Source organism: Protobothrops mucrosquamatus, unplaced genomic scaffold (genome assembly GCF_001527695.2).
Source record: "Protobothrops mucrosquamatus isolate PMUCROS unplaced genomic scaffold, P.Mucros_1.0 scaffold24, whole genome shotgun sequence".
In the NCBI taxonomy this organism is placed as follows: domain Eukaryota; kingdom Metazoa; phylum Chordata; class Lepidosauria; order Squamata; family Viperidae; genus Protobothrops; species Protobothrops mucrosquamatus.
Genome location: NW_015386409.1, coordinates 1159115 through 1178684, shown reverse-complemented (window position 1 = coordinate 1178684; position 19570 = coordinate 1159115). Strand labels below are relative to the sequence as shown.

General features: G+C 41.1%; 2 protein-coding genes across 2 annotated transcripts; both read right to left on the bottom strand.

The window, feature by feature from the left end:
* Nucleotides 1-1144: 1144 nt before the first annotated feature.
* Nucleotides 1145-10629, bottom strand: CZIB (CXXC motif containing zinc binding protein). The gene is made up of 8 exons (XM_015810888.1): nucleotides 10478-10629; nucleotides 10303-10386; nucleotides 6686-6742; nucleotides 6048-6129; nucleotides 4169-4200; nucleotides 3330-3407; nucleotides 2857-2922; nucleotides 1145-1313 (listed from the first exon to the last, which is right to left on the bottom strand). Exons 1-8 carry the CDS (start codon nucleotides 10481-10483, stop codon nucleotides 1236-1238), a joined length of 483 nt encoding a protein of 160 aa, XP_015666374.1. The 5' UTR covers nucleotides 10484-10629; the 3' UTR covers nucleotides 1145-1235.
* A 1159-nt stretch (nucleotides 10630-11788) lies between these two features.
* MAGOH (mago homolog, exon junction complex subunit) lies at nucleotides 11789-17679 on the bottom strand. The gene is made up of 5 exons (XM_015810887.1): nucleotides 17534-17679; nucleotides 16513-16571; nucleotides 15885-15995; nucleotides 14843-14925; nucleotides 11789-12989 (listed from the first exon to the last, which is right to left on the bottom strand). The coding sequence occupies exons 1-5, from the start codon at nucleotides 17649-17651 to the stop codon at nucleotides 12890-12892; spliced, it is 471 nt and encodes a 156-aa protein (XP_015666373.1). The 5' UTR covers nucleotides 17652-17679; the 3' UTR covers nucleotides 11789-12889.
* Between the last annotated feature and the right edge of the window lie 1891 nt (nucleotides 17680-19570).

The window sequence follows — 19570 nt, the reverse complement described above, 5'->3', positions numbered from 1 at the left end:
GGCTCCTGAGATTTGACTGATGCCCACTTGGTTGGCTTTATGGAAGGTTTTTGAGCCTTTTTGTTTCATTATTTGATGCTTAGGCTGGCTTTACACTGGTACTTTTTTCTTATTTTGTAGCTAGACATTTTATAGAGGGTTGAAAGGCTATTGCGTTTTTTAATCCTTGCCTTTTTAGTTTTGGTCAACAGCCTTGATTGTATTAAGGACAATAGGACCGAGGTGGGATCAAGGGGAAAGGGTAGGAAAGGAAAGGAAAAAGGGAATACAACCAACTGGGGATGAGAAGTGATAGCTTGAAATAAACATAAAGGGCTAAAATACTAGACAAGCAGTTCTTCCCTAGCAGGAGCTTATTTTCAGACTATATTTAAAAGCATCTACTCTTGGGTGGAGGGATATCTTCAGACATTGTCATTCATGTGGATTATGTTTTTAGTTGTCTCCTCTCTTGGGACAGCGTGATGGCTCAGCAGTCAAGACCTTGGGCTTGTCATCTGGAAAGCTGGCAGCCCAGATTCAAAACCTGAGCGCCAAGCGACAGGGTGAGCTCCCGTCTTCACCCCAGCTCCTGCCAACCTGGCAGTTCAAAAACATGCAAATGCAAGTAGATAAATAGGTGCTACTTCAGTGGGAAGGTAACAGCACTCTGTGACATCATGCTGGCCACATGACCGCAGAAATGTCTTTGGACCGTGCTGGCTCAATGGCCTTGAAACGGAGATGAGCATTGCTCCCTATAGTCAGCAACAACTAGCGGAGGGAGGTCTGCAGTCATCTCCACCCTAACTATTCATCTTCCTGCACAATAAAGTGTATTTAACCTAGAAGCATCCAACACATGTTATTTCTAAGATACTCAGAATATTTTTGTTTTTCTTGATATATTAAGAAGGTATAATGTCTGCCTCTGTTAAAAACTGTTTCACCTACAATGCTATATGGAAATATGTTTTTCTGTTGTGAATAAAGCTCACTGGAATGGAATGAGTATTATTCTTAAGTGTGTATAAGAAATGGAACTGAAATGTGAATTCTCAGTATATTACATGGATGTCTTATTTGTAGACTGGCTTGTTCCGAGATAAAGCTTGTGGTGTTAATTGAATATATTTTTTTCAGACAATAAAAAAATAACAGCATGTGGGCAAAAATATCAAAGTAATGGTTTTATTTTGACTTTTGTGGATACAATTTAAATGGCTTTGCTGTATGCAATTTTTTTTCCATAGGAGTTAACATTTGACAAACTTATGGGTAACTTCATAGACGCCAACGGATTCCTTAATTTTTTCATCATAGTCGTTCCAGTCCTGTAGAGTGAAACATGCCATCTTAGGTCTATACAAACTTTAATGGAGATACAGTATTATTGTTTCAAGTTAAACTGTAGGCAGTTGCTTGGAATCTAGCCTGCATTTCAGTAATATCTCCCCACCCCACAATCCATTTATTAGGCACAACCCTCAGAATCAAATGTAATTTGGTTTCAAGTTTTTTCACATATTTAAAAGTAAAAGGGTTTATCGTGTCTTGAAATTTGAAGAGCTCATCCTCAATCTGGATGATTTTTCATTCCAAGAACTGACCCTTCAAAATGTAATTTATAGTTGAAGGAAACTGTCAACAAGATTATTTGACATTACTTTGCTATGGAGAAGACCAAATTTGGAAGATTGCTTGCTATCGAGATAGTCCTCAGCTTACAACTGTTTAACAATGGTTCAAAGTTAAGACAGCCTAAGGAAAAAATAACTTACGAACCACTCTTGAAGTAATGACTGTCCCAACCCGACTGCAGGTGCTTGACAACAAGCTCACATTTATGTGATTGTAATTTGTATCTTCCTAGTCTGCTTCCAACAAGCAGTCAATTGGGGAAGCCAGATTTGCTTAATAACTGCATGAATTACTTAAACGACCATGTGATTTGCTTAACAACCCTGGTAAAAATGGTCATAAAATTGGGTGATTCATTTAATGAGTGTGCCGCTTAGTGCCTGAAATTCCAGTACTAACTGTGGTTTTAAACCAAGGACTACCTGTACTTTGTCCTGACAGCACCCAGGTTCCACCAGAGGTTTATGAAAAAAGGAAAAATATCTATCTTCTAGATATTTTGAACTACAATTCTCATTAGCACATTTGTCATCCAAAACATCTGGAGGATATCAAACTGTCTTATCTCAAGCTAGTGTTTAGAACAGAGGTGTACAATGTTGACAACCTGGTTAAATTTTTAAACTATGACTTCAATATGAAGATCTTGTTCTAACACAATGGAAAGGCATCAGGCTACATGTATCTAATATAAAAGACAGTACAATATATCCTGGGGACCTTTAGAAATTGTCCTGCTTGCCCAGTCTTTCTTAATTTCTCTTAACAAGCTGCAATTCATCAGCATAACTTGGATTGCTGGAAAACTGGACCAGGATATTTTGTGAGGAATAGCTAATGATCCTGAGATTCAATGTTACTTTTAGACTGGTGATACATTCAAATACCAGTAACAGGGAACAGAAGTAGGAGAAAGGTATACCTCTTCCTTCTGCCGGGAGCCATCTAGTTGGCCGCTATGAGAATCAAATGTTGATCTTAGGTGTTGACCTGAGGCTGGTCCAGGAGCACTAGTCTTATATTAGCCTGTTTTAAGATTTGTACACTATATATCAGAGGTCTCCAACCTTCTGGGCACCAGGGACTGGTTCAATGGAGAAAGGTCCATGGGGCTTTGCTTGTTTGTGCGGCCCGGTTGCTGGCATGCTGCGGCCCGATACCGGTCCATGGACTGGGAGTTGGGGACCCCTGCTATATACCAAAAGATTATTTGAACCACAAATATGAAGACTCTACCTTTTCCAGTAAGTTGATGTCATCGAAAGATGTGCCGGACTCAGCACCATTTGCAGCAAACCCTGCCTACAAATAATTAGAAAGCACCTGTTAGGGACACATTAGATCTGAGCTAAAATGCTGTCTTTTATTTGCGTCTATGCAGCTACAACCACACAGAATTCCTGTCTGATTTAATACCAACCCTTCATCCAAACAAGTTCAGCAGGTTCCCTGCTACAGATGAGCAATAAAGCCATAACCAAGAATGCAAAGTTAAGTTACTTAACAGTGCTTTCTCTATCATGTGAATCTAATTGTGTGTGTTTAAGTTTGCATAGAACAAACTTCAAATCACATTAATGTTTAGATGTAAACTTACCAGCTGTTAACTCTTTGACTTATAGCTGTGTGAATTAGCTCCAAAAGAACATGTTAGGAATAATTTGGGTTTAATAGGCAGGCCTTTCAAAAAGACACTCTTGAGAACTTGCCTGTGGTTGAAAATCCACTGGTTCAAGGCCACGACACTCAAATTCCACTATTGTCTTAAAGATCTCATTGTCTTCAGCCTAGAATTCAGCAAAAGAATACTTAGCTTTTTTTAAAAAAACAAAAGAATAAAGACAAGGAATGAGAAACTAAACATGTTTCCCATATTATTATACTCCATAAAGACACAGTATAATATTACAAAGAATATAATCTGTAATGTTTGTAAATCTCTAGAGAAAATGCCAATTAAAGTAGGGAAACATTTAAGCATGAATGACAGAAAAATAATCATTAGTGCCTGTTTAAATTGCTGCCTTTAAGTCAAATAACGGGAAATGGAATTTCTGCTGAATGGGAATATATATATTGAGCTAATAATCTAACCAGCAAAAAAACTATTCTCAAAATGTAGAGCAGATCACAAAGCTCTGTGGCTAACTCCTAAATAAATGTCCATAGGTTTCACTTAGCTTAAATCTTCTTTATTCCTACATTTCTTTCCTTCCACAAAGATTGCACAATTATCTTACTATGCTTAGAAAAAGAAAACAGATGAACCATATGTTTTCTGCATGGAAATAACTGCATGAAGAATCTGTAGACACAGTATTAAAGCTCCATGAACAGCCAGTTTCCATTAATTTTGTGAAAAAGTCATCCTCTAACCAAATTCCAGGATAATATGAATTTAATAACAAGCAATCAATGTTCTCAGTGCAGAGGGCCACTCTTTTATGAAATTTCAGAGCGTACGCTGTATCATTTTGGATTTTAGTTTCTTTTGATCAAGCCCACTAAAAGTTCACCCTTTCATAAAATGCAAATAAAATGAACTTACATTATAAGGCTTAATTGTCTGACTTAAGATATCTGAAAGGAAAAGGAAAAGGAAAAACGTATCATTGGAGCAAAGAAAGGTATAACTCATAGGCTACAAAAATATTTAGATTTGAATGTGCTAAATAGTCAGTCATCTGCTAGACTTCATCTTTAAAAGTTAGTTTTAAATGTTTAAGCAGTATGCCAGGACTAAATGCATCTCTGCAAGTCATAGCATGCGGCCCACCTAATTTAGACTCCAAAACTAAGCAGGGTTGGGACTTTTAGGCCAGGGGTCCCCCAACTCCTGGCTCATTGCTGGGCCGCAGCTTATTCAGAACCGGGCCACAGAAGCGGGAAGCGAGTGAGTGTGCATGTGCAAAACTGCATTTCTTAAAGCGGTGCATGCGCATGCTTGAAACCATCTCCTCTCTCCCCCCTCCCCCACTGCCGCTGGTCCGCTGAGCTGGAAAGGTTGGAGACTGCTGTTTTAGGCCACACTGGGGAGTCAGAACAGCAGAAACAGGCTCAACTCAGGGGTGTCTTTAGGGTTTGCAAAAAAAAATAAAAATCTAATATATGTAGACTAGGTTAATTTCCTTAGAAATACTTCTGCCCTTTGCAATATTCTATACCAATGATGGCGAACCTTTTAGAGACCGAGTGCCCAAAAACTGCCCTATCCCCCCGGCCTACCCCGCTCTGCCCCCACCACAGGGCCACTCACCACAGATCACCCAGGCGGCTTTGCAGCGCCATGGCAACCACGCCCTCCATCCGAACCCCATAGCATCATCTGCACGTGATGGGCACGAGGGCAGAGTCTTGCCCCTGCTGCCCGGCTGCCATGTGCTTCGCTGCGCTGCTCCGTGTGGGCTGCGCCTGGAGGAGACTTTCCTCCAGGCAGGCTGCTGGTGAGGAGGGGGTTGTGGGGGGGAGGCAGGGCTGGGGCAACGGCTCGCGTGCCCACAGAGAGGATTCCAAGTGCCACCTCTGGCACGTGTGCCATAGGTTCACCACCACTGTTCTATACTAACAATAAGGATAACATTGGTCAGTTGTGACATATTTGGGCCAGTTTTACTCTAAGAGGCGTACAGAACATGTATAGATACATTTATATTATATAAATGTTGGACTCAGCAAATACTGTTCTTTCCCCCCATTGCCACCCTCAGCAAGAACCAATTTTCAGGCTAATCCATCTTTCAAAATAGAGTTCTGCAGTCATTTGGCATAGCTTGTTTTATGGAGAAGATTATTTCTTTCTCCACTCTGCAAAAGATTGATAGGCAATGACAGAAGGGAAGAGGGAGCAGGAGAACATATTAATCTAACAGGAGAACATAGAATGTTCTCCTATTAGATTAATATAGTATCATAGCCTGAGTTCTCTATCTAGGGCAGGGGTGTCCGATCTTGGTAACTTTAAGACTTCAACTCCCAGAATTCCTCAGCAAGGTGAATTCAAATTCAATTTCTGGGAGTTGAAGTTCATAAGTCTTAAAGTTGCCAAGGTTGGACATCCGTGATCTAGGACAGAAGTCCACAACCTTTGGGCCACAGCCCACTACCGGGCCGTGGCTTCTTGGCCTCTGGGCCACGTGAGTGGCTGATCAGTGCACACACACACCTATGTGCGCTCACCCCCTGCTCTTATGCTGGCCAAGCCATGAACCTCGCGTTGGCACTAGAAGCCGGTGCTAGGAGAGCCACACACCGATGCTAGCAACTCCATTTGCATGCTCACAGCCCCGTTTGTACGTACACAGTCACATTTTCGTGTTTGTGCATGCACGCATAAAGGTGCCTATCCCTCCCTTTCCCATGGGGCCGCCAATCCAGACAGGTTGACGACCCCTGATCTAGGGGATAGATGTATAAAAAAAAACCCTTACCTATGGAGTTTTCTCGGGAGCATAGCTTGCATTTCTGCACCCTTGTGGCACTTCCCCGGCCTCCTTTGAGAGGCTGGCTGTCCTAAACAGAATTTCAAAACAAAACATTAGTCACCAATCTCAGGAGCTCCAATGGAGAAGAAATAAAGTCCTTTTTCTCAAGATCCAAATCTAATGGAAGTCCTTTTTCTTTTGAATTAAGAATGTTATGCAAACACTAAGCAATCAGCGAATGTTCAGAATTTTGATCTAACAGAGAGAGATAAACATCTTTAGCAAAAGCAGAGATACTATTAAATCTTTTGTTTAAAGAAAAATGCAATTTGCACTGCTAAATAAATTTACAATTCTAATTAAGTGATTGAACTACATATCTGACTGTAAAAATGTATCAGCAATGGAAACATTCATATTAAATGAATGCAGGTAAGGAATCTAGAAATAATGCTTTCCAAATCTAATTTCCTGCAAATATTTTGGATGATAGCTCGTCACTGACATTCACAAGAGCAGGAGCAAGTGACATCATAAGCTTCATGGTGCCACTGCCCAAATAATATGAATTATATACATAAATCATTTGCATCATGACATGCATAGTGCTAACTAGATTTTATATAATTTGTTTTAAAACTTACCATTAATCGTAGATATTGCCATTTTTCTGAAATCTCACCACAGTTTCCACATTTAAGCTGGAAAATAAAAGAAAAACAAATACAAACTAAAATATTGAATGAAATCCAATAACCCAATAATCAATATATATTGCTATGTCATCTTGTGTTGGTTCTGTTTAGTTTTGTTTTATTTGAAGGTTTAATTTATGTGTTGGCCTTTGGCTGTAATAATAAATTGATTGATTGAATAATCAAATCTCTAAATTTACAGTGCCTAGAGGCTGCCTGGACCAGAATGGAGGGCTTTGGGATTTATGGGCCAAATGATCCTAGAGAAATATCATCTTTGCCTCTGAATGGAGTTGCACTCCCCTATTCAGAGATGGTTTGCAATTTGGGGGTATTCCTAGAGCAGGGGTGTCAAACTGCTGGCTGGTTACATCATACGGAGGCCACGCCCACCCCAGCTCCGACAATACGAAGTCACGATACATCGTGACACGTCACGTGACACGGCAAGTTTGGCACCCATGCCCTAGAGCAGGGGTGTCAAACTGCCGGTCCACGGGCCGGTTTCATCATACCGGAAGCGTGCCCACCCCATTGCCGGCAATGGCGAAAAAGCTCCGATACGTTGCGTGATGTCACGTGACGTCGTGAGTTTGACATGTGTGCCCTAGAGTCATAGCTCCTGCTCAATGAACAAGTGGCAGCTGTGGCTAGGAGGACTTTTGCACAATTATGTCTTCTGCACCAACTGCATCCATTCCTGGATTGTAAGGCCCTTCTCAGACACACACACCTTAGTCACCTTCCATTTAAATTCCTGTAGTATCCTTTTACATAGGAATGCCTTTAAAGAACATTCAGCTGGTACAGAATGGTCAATTATTGATATATTCAGATATACCAGGGGGACAAAGTATGGGGAACTACAACGGTTACCAATTGGCTCCTTGGATCCAATTGATTGTGGATGTCACCATTAAAGTCATATTTGTCTCTCACTTTAGTCATTAAGGAACTATGCCCATCTGGCTGGATCAAATAGAGTCAACTCTTTTTGTAGAAGATAATGGCTTATCAGGACCAGAAGGTCCCATTAACGCTGCTAACAGAAATCAACAGACAATATTACAATAGGTCATTGAGATGGGACCGGTATACAAATTTTCACAAACTATACCAGTTGTGGTGAAGCCGAAACCCAATTTGCAACAACACCATAATCTAACAGTTACTACAAGCCAAGGCACCTCGATTCAAAGCCACTGTGTTGCACTCCAAACAATAATATGTAGATGTTGAAGCGGTGGGACTGAGGATGGCTAGAGCTGGGTATGAAGAGAATATTGTTATGCATTTGTCTTTTTAAAAGGCAAGTCACCTATACTCCATGCCACTGGGCTAACTTTGGCTACCTTAATCGTGTTGTATTTTGCGGGTAATTACGCAGCACGGGTGTCAGTGTAATGTACTGAAGTGAATTACTTGGAAATGTTGAAAAAACGGTCATAAGACTCTCAGTTAAGGGCCAGACTTTCTGTCTACATCAGGGGTAGTCAACCTTGGCTCTTTTATGACTCGTGGACTTCAACTCCCAGAATTCCTGAGCCAGCATTCTGGGAGTTGAAGTCCACGAGTCATAAAAGAGCCAAGGTTGACTACCCCTGGTCTACATGCTCATTAACTTGGGTTAAAAGCAGGAACTAATAGCTGAATCCTATTGGCCTTTGCCAAGTGGCTGAGTGTATAAATAAGGGTGGAGCGGCAGTTATCCAGGCATCTGTTTAATTTTTTTTTATTAAAAGTTTTATGAAGATTACAGTATAAACCCCCATACCCACCCCAAAACCCCCCTCCCCCTCCCCCACTTCCCAGAGCTGAACACAGGGTTACAAATATAATAATCAAAATCTATCTAACATTAACCAACTATTAAAGTAACCAAATCCATAATGCGCTTTAACTCCCCTTTAACACAAATCTAAACAAATTAAAATTAAGCGTATTCATCACCTAATTAAACAGTATTGTAAACAATACAATACTAATATTAATAATAATATCATATAATTAAAACTAACAAAAATGCCATTAAAATAAACTATTAATAATAACAATACTCTAGAGCAGGGGTAGGCAACCTTGGCTCTTTTATGATTCGTGGACTTCAACTCCCAGAATTCCTGAGCCAGCATGGCTCAGCTTGGAAACTTCTCCCTTTCCCCTCAGCATGGCTGGCTCAGGAATTCTGGGAGTTGAAGTCCACGAGTCATAAAAGAGCCAAGGTTGCCTACCCCTGCTCTAGAGTTTACTCATAACCCAAATGAAACTTTTTAGTCCCATATTTATTCTGAATATAATCTACCTATCTTCTCCAGACCGAGATATATCTTTCTTGTGATTGATCTTTTAAATAAGCGGAAATTTTAGCCATGTCCGCTAAATTTGACACTTTAAGCGTCCATTCTTCTATAGCAGTGGTTCTCAACCTTTTTAATGCCGCGACCCCCAACCAGTCGTAAGTCGAGGACTAAACCGGTCGTAAGTCGAGGACTAAACCGGTCGTAAGTCGAGGACTACCCAACCGGTCTTAAGTCGAGGACTTTCCCTGCCCAGGAGTGCCGCGCATGTGTGGTTCTGCCCCCTGCCGCCAGCCGAGGCGTAGCTGGCAAGTGGCAGAGACGGAGCAGGCCAACCACCAGCTGGCCCAGCCCAAGGGAGGTAAGGCACCCGCCGGAAAAGGGGAAAAAAATGGCGGACAGCCTTGCTTGGCGACCCCCGTGAAATGGTTGTTCGACCCCAAATGGGGTCGCGACCCATAAGTTGAGAACCGCTGTTCTATAGTAGGCAAAGAGTCCTTCTTACCAAAATTGAGCTACCAATAATCTTGCGGCTGTTATAAGATTCAACATCAAATTCATTTCTTTCTTTTTTTTCAAAGAAATTTTATTATTTTCCATCATAAAAAAACAATCAAAAGCATAATAAACACAATAACAAGTAAAAACCCCCCACCCACCCCTCCCGGACTTCCCAAACCTAATCCCAGGATAATATTCATATATAAGTAAACAAATACTAATATCCCTAACTCCACGAAGTATCTTAATCTACAAAAAGGGATAGAAAGAATAAACAAAATAGAAAAAAATCTAAAAACCTAAGTTATATTCTACCACTCTATGCTTCCTTTGAATATAAACAATCCATCTTCTCCATATTGATAAAAATTGTTCATTTGAATGATTCTTCAGATAAGCCGAAATCTTTGCCATTTCAGCAAGATACGAAACTTTCAATCTCCAGTCTTCCAATGTAGGCAGAATTGGGCTCTTCCAATTTTGGGCTATCAACAAACGGGCAGCAGTTAGACAATAAAGCATCAAATTTGTTTCTTTTACATCTAAATCTTGCACAATACCTAAAAGAAACAACTGTGGAAGAAAAATAATCCTTTTTTTAAAAATTTGCTGTAAGTTCCAAATTCATTTCTTGAACATCCAAAGCGTCTGTTTAATTTTTAATAAAAGGGCTGTGTTGCACCTGCTGCTTGTCAATGCCTCACCGTGCACCAAACACAACAGTCAGCATGTTTGGGAAGGCAGGCAATCCCTTTTCCGAAGACCTACCTTCAGATACCATCGAAAATCCTCCCCCACCGGCCGGAGGTTTGTGATGTTTTCTAAAGTCGCTTTGAACTGCAACCCGATTTTCTGCAAGGAAGAACGTCACCCGACCGGTTAGATGCGCCGGGCAGACAATCCCCGCCAGCCTCAAGGCATGCCCGGGCGAGCTGCCTCTTACCCCCATGGCCCGAAGGGGAACGAAAAGAGATGAGCCTCAGAAGAGCCGGGCCGGGCAAGAGACACACCCGCTTCTCCCTTCCCACGAACGACGACACGTGAAATTCCACAGCTCTCGGAGCGAAATCGGCCGCGGACGCCACTGGGCAGGCGCTCCTCAACTTTCGCGAGACTTGAGTTTGGCCTTATCCGGGGAACGGAGAGGCGAGGCGGAGGGTGCCCTTAAAAGCGGAGGGGGAGTTCTCCCGTTCTAAGAGACTCGGGTGGTCCTCGAGACGGGGCTCGGCTTCTAGAAACCATCATTTATCTCGATCCACACGCATCCTTAAACTGCAGGGGTAGGCAACCTTGGCTCTTTTATGACTCGTGGACTTCAACTCCCAGAATTCCTGAGCCAGCATTGCTGGGCTCAGGAATTCTGGGAGTTGAAGTCCGCGAGTCATAAAAGAGCCAAGGTTGCCTATCCCTGCCTTAAAGGATCCAAGGCAGGCGCCTGCTTGTGGAGACCTGAAGCAATCCACATCTGTTCCTCTTCTCAGCACCGCTTTGTATTCGATTCACTGGATCCGACGGCAAATTGAGACTTCGATTTGATTCGGTTTACTCGCCTTGCAGCCCAAAACAGGTTTCCAGGCGGGCGTTTGGGGGGCTGGTTCTGGCGTTTTGAGATCTTGGTCAGCAAAAATTCGGGCGATCAGATGCTGCCGTCTAATGGCAGTCTGAACTTTTGCAGCGTGGAAGCGGGAACTCTATCGGATCTTCTGGATCCGTGAAGGTTACAGAAATTGAAAGGGGATTCGACAGTTCAAAAGACTCCCATCTTTAAATAGGGAATAGAAGAAATTTAACTCCGAATTCTGGATGTTGAAGCCAAGAAGTCTTCAAAGTTGCCAAGTTTGGAGACCCCTGTTCTGAGTCATTCCTCCCCCACCTTGGACGCTTTTCAAATGTGTAAACTTCCAATTCCTAGAAAGCATGGCTATTGCCTTCTGTGTATGTATGTAATTTATATGCCACCCATCTTGTAGTCACGCAACTGGTTATCTTCCCCTGGCAGTGAGCTACACATACACATCTCCAAATAACAGGTGATCTGTTATTCATATTAGCTATTTAAAGCTCGGGGGAAATAATTTCTGTATTAAAACCCTCCCCGTGGCGACAATAGCAGGAAAATTGGCCTTATGCATACAAAACACTGATCATACACTATTCTAAGTTTAGACAACCAGGATCATTGGATTATTGGAAGGAGGAAAACAAGGTTCAATTACTTCTAAATGCTATATATAAGGATACCAATTCATTTTAAGTTGTAAACAGTAGCAGTGGTCTGTTATTTTACAACCACTTGATTTTATTAAAATATACAAAGTCAAATTTCAACCAAACAGTAGTAGCACACTATGTATGCATATATCATGCAGATGTGGCACACACTGACTTCTGTGGTCTCCATCACCATTCCCCAGTTTTATGTGAAATGTTACACCCTATCATTATCTGATCACTGTTTCAACCTTCATTGCCAAAAACAAAAAAGCCCACCAACCCCTTTCTTTTTTAGGTGCCATATGTAGACAAAACTTGGAAGATAACAATAAATGGGCCAAATTTCTTATTTGATTCACTAGGAAACTTGCTATTTCACAGAATACCTTATTCAAATATAAGATTGTTAAAACAGACAAAAAAGATACTGAAGGAAACTCAAAGTTGGGGTGATGCTAAGTTATTGATGATTTGGTAAGTTGTTCTAATAAACTTATTGAACTAAGCCCAGAAAATAGGATGAATTTGGAACCATGATATCCCAGTAAATTGCTGCAGATTACTGGCCTCTAATAAACGATAGCAACATCACTGCTATTTTATTTTATTTTTAACTACTTAATACAAAATAATTATCTAATTCTTATTCCTAGTAAGAATTTGTTGCATTAAAAATGCAACCCAATAATATCTATCACCATAAGATACTGGTCTATATAGTTGTACCTGTTCCTTAATATATGGAAATTTCTTCCATAATCACTTGTTCTGAATTATGGAAGCTCTGCTTTCTTCCACTGTATTTCAGAAAAAGCTAAAAATCCATTGACATGCACAGTTCCTGAACATACTACTTACTTAACTTCCTTCACAATACAGAATAATCATGTACGTATCTAGATGAATGTGTTGACTCGTTATATAACAACCCCTTCAAATTCATGCAAACATAAGGAACATGAAAACAGCCCATCCCTAAAATATGAATCTTGTTTTACAAAGACTTTCTAAATAAAAAGAAAAAAGTCTTAGTTTTTATTAAATCACTCTGTATAAAAACAGACATACATAAACGTTATACAAGATACGGAATGAAAAGAATCCCACCCCCCAAAACTTTACAAATTTAGATTCACACAATTTAGATTGGTTTAATCTTGAAATGTAATCCAATGAGACTGAAGACTAGACACTTGAGATCTTGGACAAGATAATAAAACACTCTTAGACCTTCGGGATCCCTGGGGAGCAAAATGGAAAAAACACATAATTAAAAGTAAGAAATTGTGACATCAAAATCATTATCCTCATCAGGAAAACAGAATTTCCAGGCTATCAAAATGTCAAACAACTTTTAAAAGCACTATGAAATTGACCTGCCCTCATTTCTCATTTTTAGTAAATAAAAAATAATACTTTAATATAATATTCTACAAATTGATGTGTTAATATGCATTCCTCCAGTTTTTGAGTCAGCAGAAAAATATGCCAGCATCATTTTCACCGCCAACAGTTCCAACTGATGACAGTAATTAGGTTTATGAATGGTCTCACCCATGCAGTCTCACTCTATGGGATAATTTAAAGGAAGTAAATTGTGGGTTCCTCTGCTTTTTCTCTCTCTCCTCCAGTTAGCATTACTATCTACTGGGATACAAAATCACCAATTGTTCTCCTTGAAGTCAGGAGACCAGACTTAAATAGATGGCTAAAGTTGCATGAATCAAAAGTTGCAAGTAAGATGTGAAAGCCAATTGAATGAATCTACTGGTGTTTTGAAAGAAGAGAATATGGGATGAAGTAGGAGAGAGCTTCCATGATACTATAAGAGATCTTCCTCCTGGCCCATCCTACACAAGACTGGTAGACCTTTGGACAAAACTATCCTGGCTGACATGCTGGGGGAATGGAGGAAGGTTGAAGAGTAAAACGAGAGAGCTTGCAGGACTTTTGAGCAAGCTACCTTCTGCTTCATCCCAGATACCTGTGTTCCACTAGCCTATAAGTCAGGCTATTGTGGAAACAGGTTTAATGGGCTTCCTGTCACCTGAGTGAGAAAGGGAAACTGAAGAATTCTTGCCAATTGTGACTGTGTTTACAATCAATTACTTAATTACAAGGGAACAGCAATGCTGGCATCAAATGGCCACAGTGGACAGCACATGGACCCAGGAACTATGCAAAAAACTGTTAAAAAGTATGCAAAATGGCACTACCCTTTATAACAAAAACAATAAAAAGCACAGCCACAGAAAACTTATTGGCTGAAGTAGAAGATTGACAGAAGCATGAAAAAAAAATCCTTACTTATACAGTACTGAATTTGATCTGTAATCCCTCCTTTTCTACATACAGATTTACAGGTCTTTCAAAGTACACTGAACACATGCTTAATAACAGGTCACTATAGCTATATATATATATATATATATATATAGCATAATGCTTGAACAGTACTTAGTGAATCATTGATCAGGCATACAAAAACAGAAGCCTCTATGGAAATATCCCACCCAAAATGGCCATGAAACACAGTTCTCAGACATTGGAAGGGAGAAGGCATGCCCAGAACAACTTCAACTAGCCAAGAAGAACTTGGCAGATGCCAGTCCCTTAGCATTGTAGATCGTTCCTAGACTAAGTCTTATGTGGGGAGAAAATGGAAAAGCTTATTTTAAAATGGGAAAAGCCAAGAACTAATTTATGCTGTTTCCAAAGAGAGTTGGGAATTACCCAAAATCAGCATAAGCGCTTGTCCTCTAAAACTGGGGAGTGGAATATTTTTACGTCATGATTAGTGGGACCCGAAGAGGAGTTCTTATTTTCCACTAAGGTACAGACTATGGCTGCATTGTTCATAAAGGCATTCAAGACAAGGCAGCTAGGATACACCTACATTGCTTCTGCTCCTCCTGTATCCCAAACTGGTGCCATCTTATTGTTGAACTCACAGATTTGATTCCTTTGGTTTTAAATGGCCCTCCCACTGTCTTGGAGAGATCAAGTCATAATACAGCAATTCTTTACAATGCTAATTTAATGAATGCAAAGAGGCAAGGTACATAGTATCATTCACTCTTCAAACAGCACTTACTTGGACTGATTCACGTCAATAAGAGAACCAATTTTTGATGTTGTGAAAGAGATATGTTCATCCCCGATCACAATTTCAAGCTCCTAGGAATAAATAAGAAAACAAAATACATTTAGAGTAGATTACCATTTTTATGAAGCCTGAATTTCTCTTTTCCATGTTCCCTCATAACATCCATAATGATGATTCAAGTCCAAAACAAGATGTTCTACGTACTAGAACAAATATTTATATTCAGCTATTTAAGGGCTGTAGCCACTTCAAAGCAGAAAGAACAATCTTAACCACATATTTATATTGATAGAATTAACAAATTAACATCTACCAGAAACTCAAATATTATGTTGGGTGGGATATGATGCAAATAAGTAAGACTGAGATTTTAGTTTTTACTTTCTTGTATTTGGGAGATTATTGAGGCCTATTTATTTTAGGAATTATTCTGCAGCTTTCGTGTTTTGTCTCGAAATAAACAAATCACCAATGTTTGCTCATGTCAGAGAAGTTTTTGGACTTTCAAAAATAGACTTGGGGGCTGTATTCCTGTTCCCCTGGGATTAGAGTTGTTGGGGACATGGGTCCATTGCTTTGTGGCCTATTATTACATCATCCAGAGACATATCTATATATTACGAGTGACTGATGTTCTTCACCAAATATACTTAGCAAAGGGTACCAGAACATTTTCGGATTGATAGGATAATTTGGGCCCCACGGGTATGGCTCATGTGATAATGATATGATTTTTTAGCTTCCAAAAGGAGATTTTAAAAATAAAATATCCAACTTTACGTCTCTTAGCAAAGGACTCTACATCCACTTCCTAGTTTAATCTTCCTCCAGGTACATTGGTCTTCCAACTCCAAGAATTCTTTAGCCAACATAACCATTGCTGGGAATTCTTGAAGTTGCTCCACATATCTGGATTGGGGAAAACTACTGTAACCCCATCTAGACTGATCTGTTACAGATTGCTGGTTGTGCACAAACATGTAGCTGGTTCCTTTAAAGCATCTGTATGATAAATGGGAAATCTGCTAACCTGTCGGCCAACTCTATCCGGTGGAGGCCACAATGCATCATCTTCTTTTGTAATTTCACTGTCATCAATGATCCTCTTTAGTTCTTCCATCACACTTTTATGTACGTAGGCCTAGAAACAATGTAGAATGTTAGCATGATTCTGCCATATTTTTAAAAAAAGACATAGAAGACTCATTTCTCTTCCATTTATACAAATATCCATCAGAAGAATTAAGAAGGAAAAAAAAAACCCCAATACGAGTACATTTGCACAATACAGTCAATGCTAGTTGCTTTAAACTTGCAGTGTTTCTCAACCTTGACAATTTTAAGGCATGTGGACTTCAACTCCCAGAATTCCACAGCCAGCATTGCTGGTTGTGGAATTCTGGGAGTTGAAGTCCACATGCCTTAAAATTGTCAAGGTTGAGAAACACTGCTTTAAAGGATCCTTTTAGAGGTTTGATTTTCAGCAAGACAACTGAGAGAGGAGTTTTACATAGAAACTTAAAACAAGTAGAAAATGAATCATTAACTCTCAGCATTCTCAAAATCATGGACCAAATTAAAAAATAATTCTGAAATGTCATTATTTTATTTAATTTACTACTCAATGAATTGCAGATATAATGAAACAGTCAACTTACTTCTTTTCTGATCATGACATCATTTTTGTAATTGCTGTTATTTGCATATCTCAGTTTACCTGTTGAAAAAGATTACACTAAACATTACAAGAAAAATGTAAACAAAAGAGCATTTCAATTAATTCCACAAATTAAACAAAGAACAAGGAAGTGATAGCAGTTGCACTCAAGCAAGGGAAAAAAGGATTACTCTTAATTTCTGAGGTCTTTAACTACTGATTATGCTGATTCCTCTGTAATTCTCACCAAGATCAAAATGTATAGGTAGGCTTCACTCCATGCAAGGAAACTGTTCTGGCTGCTATTTAAATGGGCACTTTCCTACTGAGCTAACCAGCTCAGTGATTGATGATGAAGAGTCTGGCTACTTAGTGATTCCATAACAGAATTATTTTTTCAAATTTATATTTTTATTCGATCCTCTCCTTATCTTGGAATCCGTGGCTGTATTTAGAGGCCTGCCTTATTTCCCACAAAACTGTTTCATATTCCACTATCCTTCAAGCAATGAGCAACTAGCTTTAATCCTCACATAAGTAATCCATCTGTTATTCGACCAGATCAGCTATGAGATCCCTTTACCCATCTTATCTCTCCAGGAGCTACAATTACAACCTGTCAAAACCCAATCCGTTCAGATATGAGCAAATTCCGCCGATCACTCTAACACAGTGTTTCTCAACCTTGACAATTTTAAGGCATGTGGACTTCAACTCCCAGAATTCCACAGCCAGCATTGCTGGCTGTGGAATTCTGGGAGTTGAAGTCCACATGCCTTAAAATTGTCAAGGTTGAGAAACACTGCGTCTAACATAGCCCCGGTGCAGTCTCGTATTCGCCTTTGCTTCTTCCCCTCAGCAAACATCAACCAGTCCTTCCTCCCATCCTGTTCCGCTCCTTCACCAGCATAAGCAAGATCTATTCTTCCCTGGGCAAATACTTCCCCATCTTCCCCCCTTGCCTTGTTCCTAGAAGCCACCATGCCTGTTGCTCCGGGACCGACTAACAGTGGTAGTCTCACCGTCAGGACGGAACTCGAACTCGAGAAACTCATGGCCAAACTTGCCCTTGTGCCCAACGTAATAGCGCAAATAGAAATCGCTCGCCATGATCGAAGAGCGCCCACCGGAAACCAGCATGCACCGCGTTCGGCAAGCTTAGCCTACACGGAGGGGCGCCCGAAGAATACGTCATCAACTGGAAGAGTCGCACAAAATGACTATCGCTCGCTCGCTTTCCTCGCATGCGCAGGAAATGGGTTCCATAGACTTATACTGAATAGAGCCGCGCGTCGCAGAAATCAGGGGTTCTCAACCTTGGCAACTTTAAGACTTGTGGACTTCAACTCCCAGCAAAGCTGGCTGAGGAATTCTGGGAGTTGAAGTCCACAAGTCTTAAAGTTGCCAAGGTTGAGAACCCGTTATGCAGAATACTTCCGGTTTAGGAGAACTTCTCTTTCAATCAGAAATTCCATGATTTTTCACTATAGAGTGAACAATGTCGAAAATAGTTATTGCGACTAATGCGGAATCATAGCCAGTATCTGTAATTGGAGAACTAAATACGGATTTAGGTGCCCAATTTCCTTGCTCTTTTTCAAGCCAATTGGTTAAGGATGGATGTAAGAAATCCGTTCTGTAGCCCCATCACCAAAGTGGAGCAAGCAGAGATCCTAAATAAAGGGAATATCTATAGCTCAGGACTGAAATGCGAAATGCTTGATACTTTCTAAGGTTGACTGCTTACAGACGTTTTTACCTTCACTGAGAGGTCCCCTTTGCTCATTTCCAGTATTCAACTTTCTGCAGAAGTCTTGTGCTTTACTACATTCTAAAGCTCATTATAGTTGCAGATTTTTAGGACCCAAATAAGACCATGATTTCCTAGGTGGTTATTTTGGCTGAGTGGGGAAGTCCACTCTGATCATTTTAGTTACTTTAGCTACCAAAAGGAATGATATATGGCAGTGGTGGCGAACCTATGGCATGCGTGCCAGAGGTGGCACTCAGAGCCCTCTCTGTGGGCATGCGCGCCATGCCCCGGAGATGGCAATCGTCCCTCTTCAACTAGCCACCCGCTAACTCGCCAAGGTCCCACGTGGCGGGATGCATCCCAGCACCCATGAGCTCACTGGCCTCTGTGTGCAGGGACCAATGGTGTCAGGCAGCAGCTGCCCCGGCCTCTGCCTCATCTTGCCCTGTGACAATGGCACTGCCGCCCTGCCTCGCCTTGCCTCGCCTCGCTCACTCCGTAGGACGAGCCTCCTGCCCACCGCCCCACCTGCCAGAGACCCCCTGGATATCCCCCAACCCTGCCCGGTCCCCACAGGCGTCCCTCCCCACGAGCAACATCGAGGTGATCACACCCACCTTGGCCACACCCACCCAGTCTGCCATGACCACCGTAGCAACGCCCATCCAGTGAGCCATGCCCACCTGGCACCTGGCGATAAATAAGTGGGTTTTGGGTTGCAGTTTGGGCACTCAGTCTCTAAAAGGTTCGCCATCACTGATATATGGTTTAAGAATGTTAAGAGGTTGCATCTCTTGAATTTACCAGACATCTACAACAGTTTATGTCCTTATGCCAGAACAGATGACAACTTTATATCTAGTGAACTGGCTGATAACAAAGTAAGCTAAGCATCAGGATTAGTCCTGGTTTTTACTTGAATCTTCAGAGAATTCTAAGATGATAAGCATGTGGCATAGTGATGCAATGGTTAGAATGCAGTATTGTAGGCCGGGGTCCCCAACTCCCGGTCCGTGGACCAGTCCTGGGCTGCGGCATGCCAGCAAGTGGTCCGCACAAACAAGCAAAGCCCCATCTGCGGGATGCAGGCAGCACACAAAACCACACCCTCTCCAGTCCACGGAAAAACCTGTCTCCACATAACCGGTGACTTTGGTGCCCAAAAGGTCGGGGACCTCTGTTGTAGGCTGACTCTGTCTACTGCCAGGAATTTGATCCTGACCAACTCATGGTTGACTCAGCCTTCCATCCTTCCAAGGTTGGTAAAATGAGAGCCCAGATTGTTGAGGTCAATATGTTGACTCTG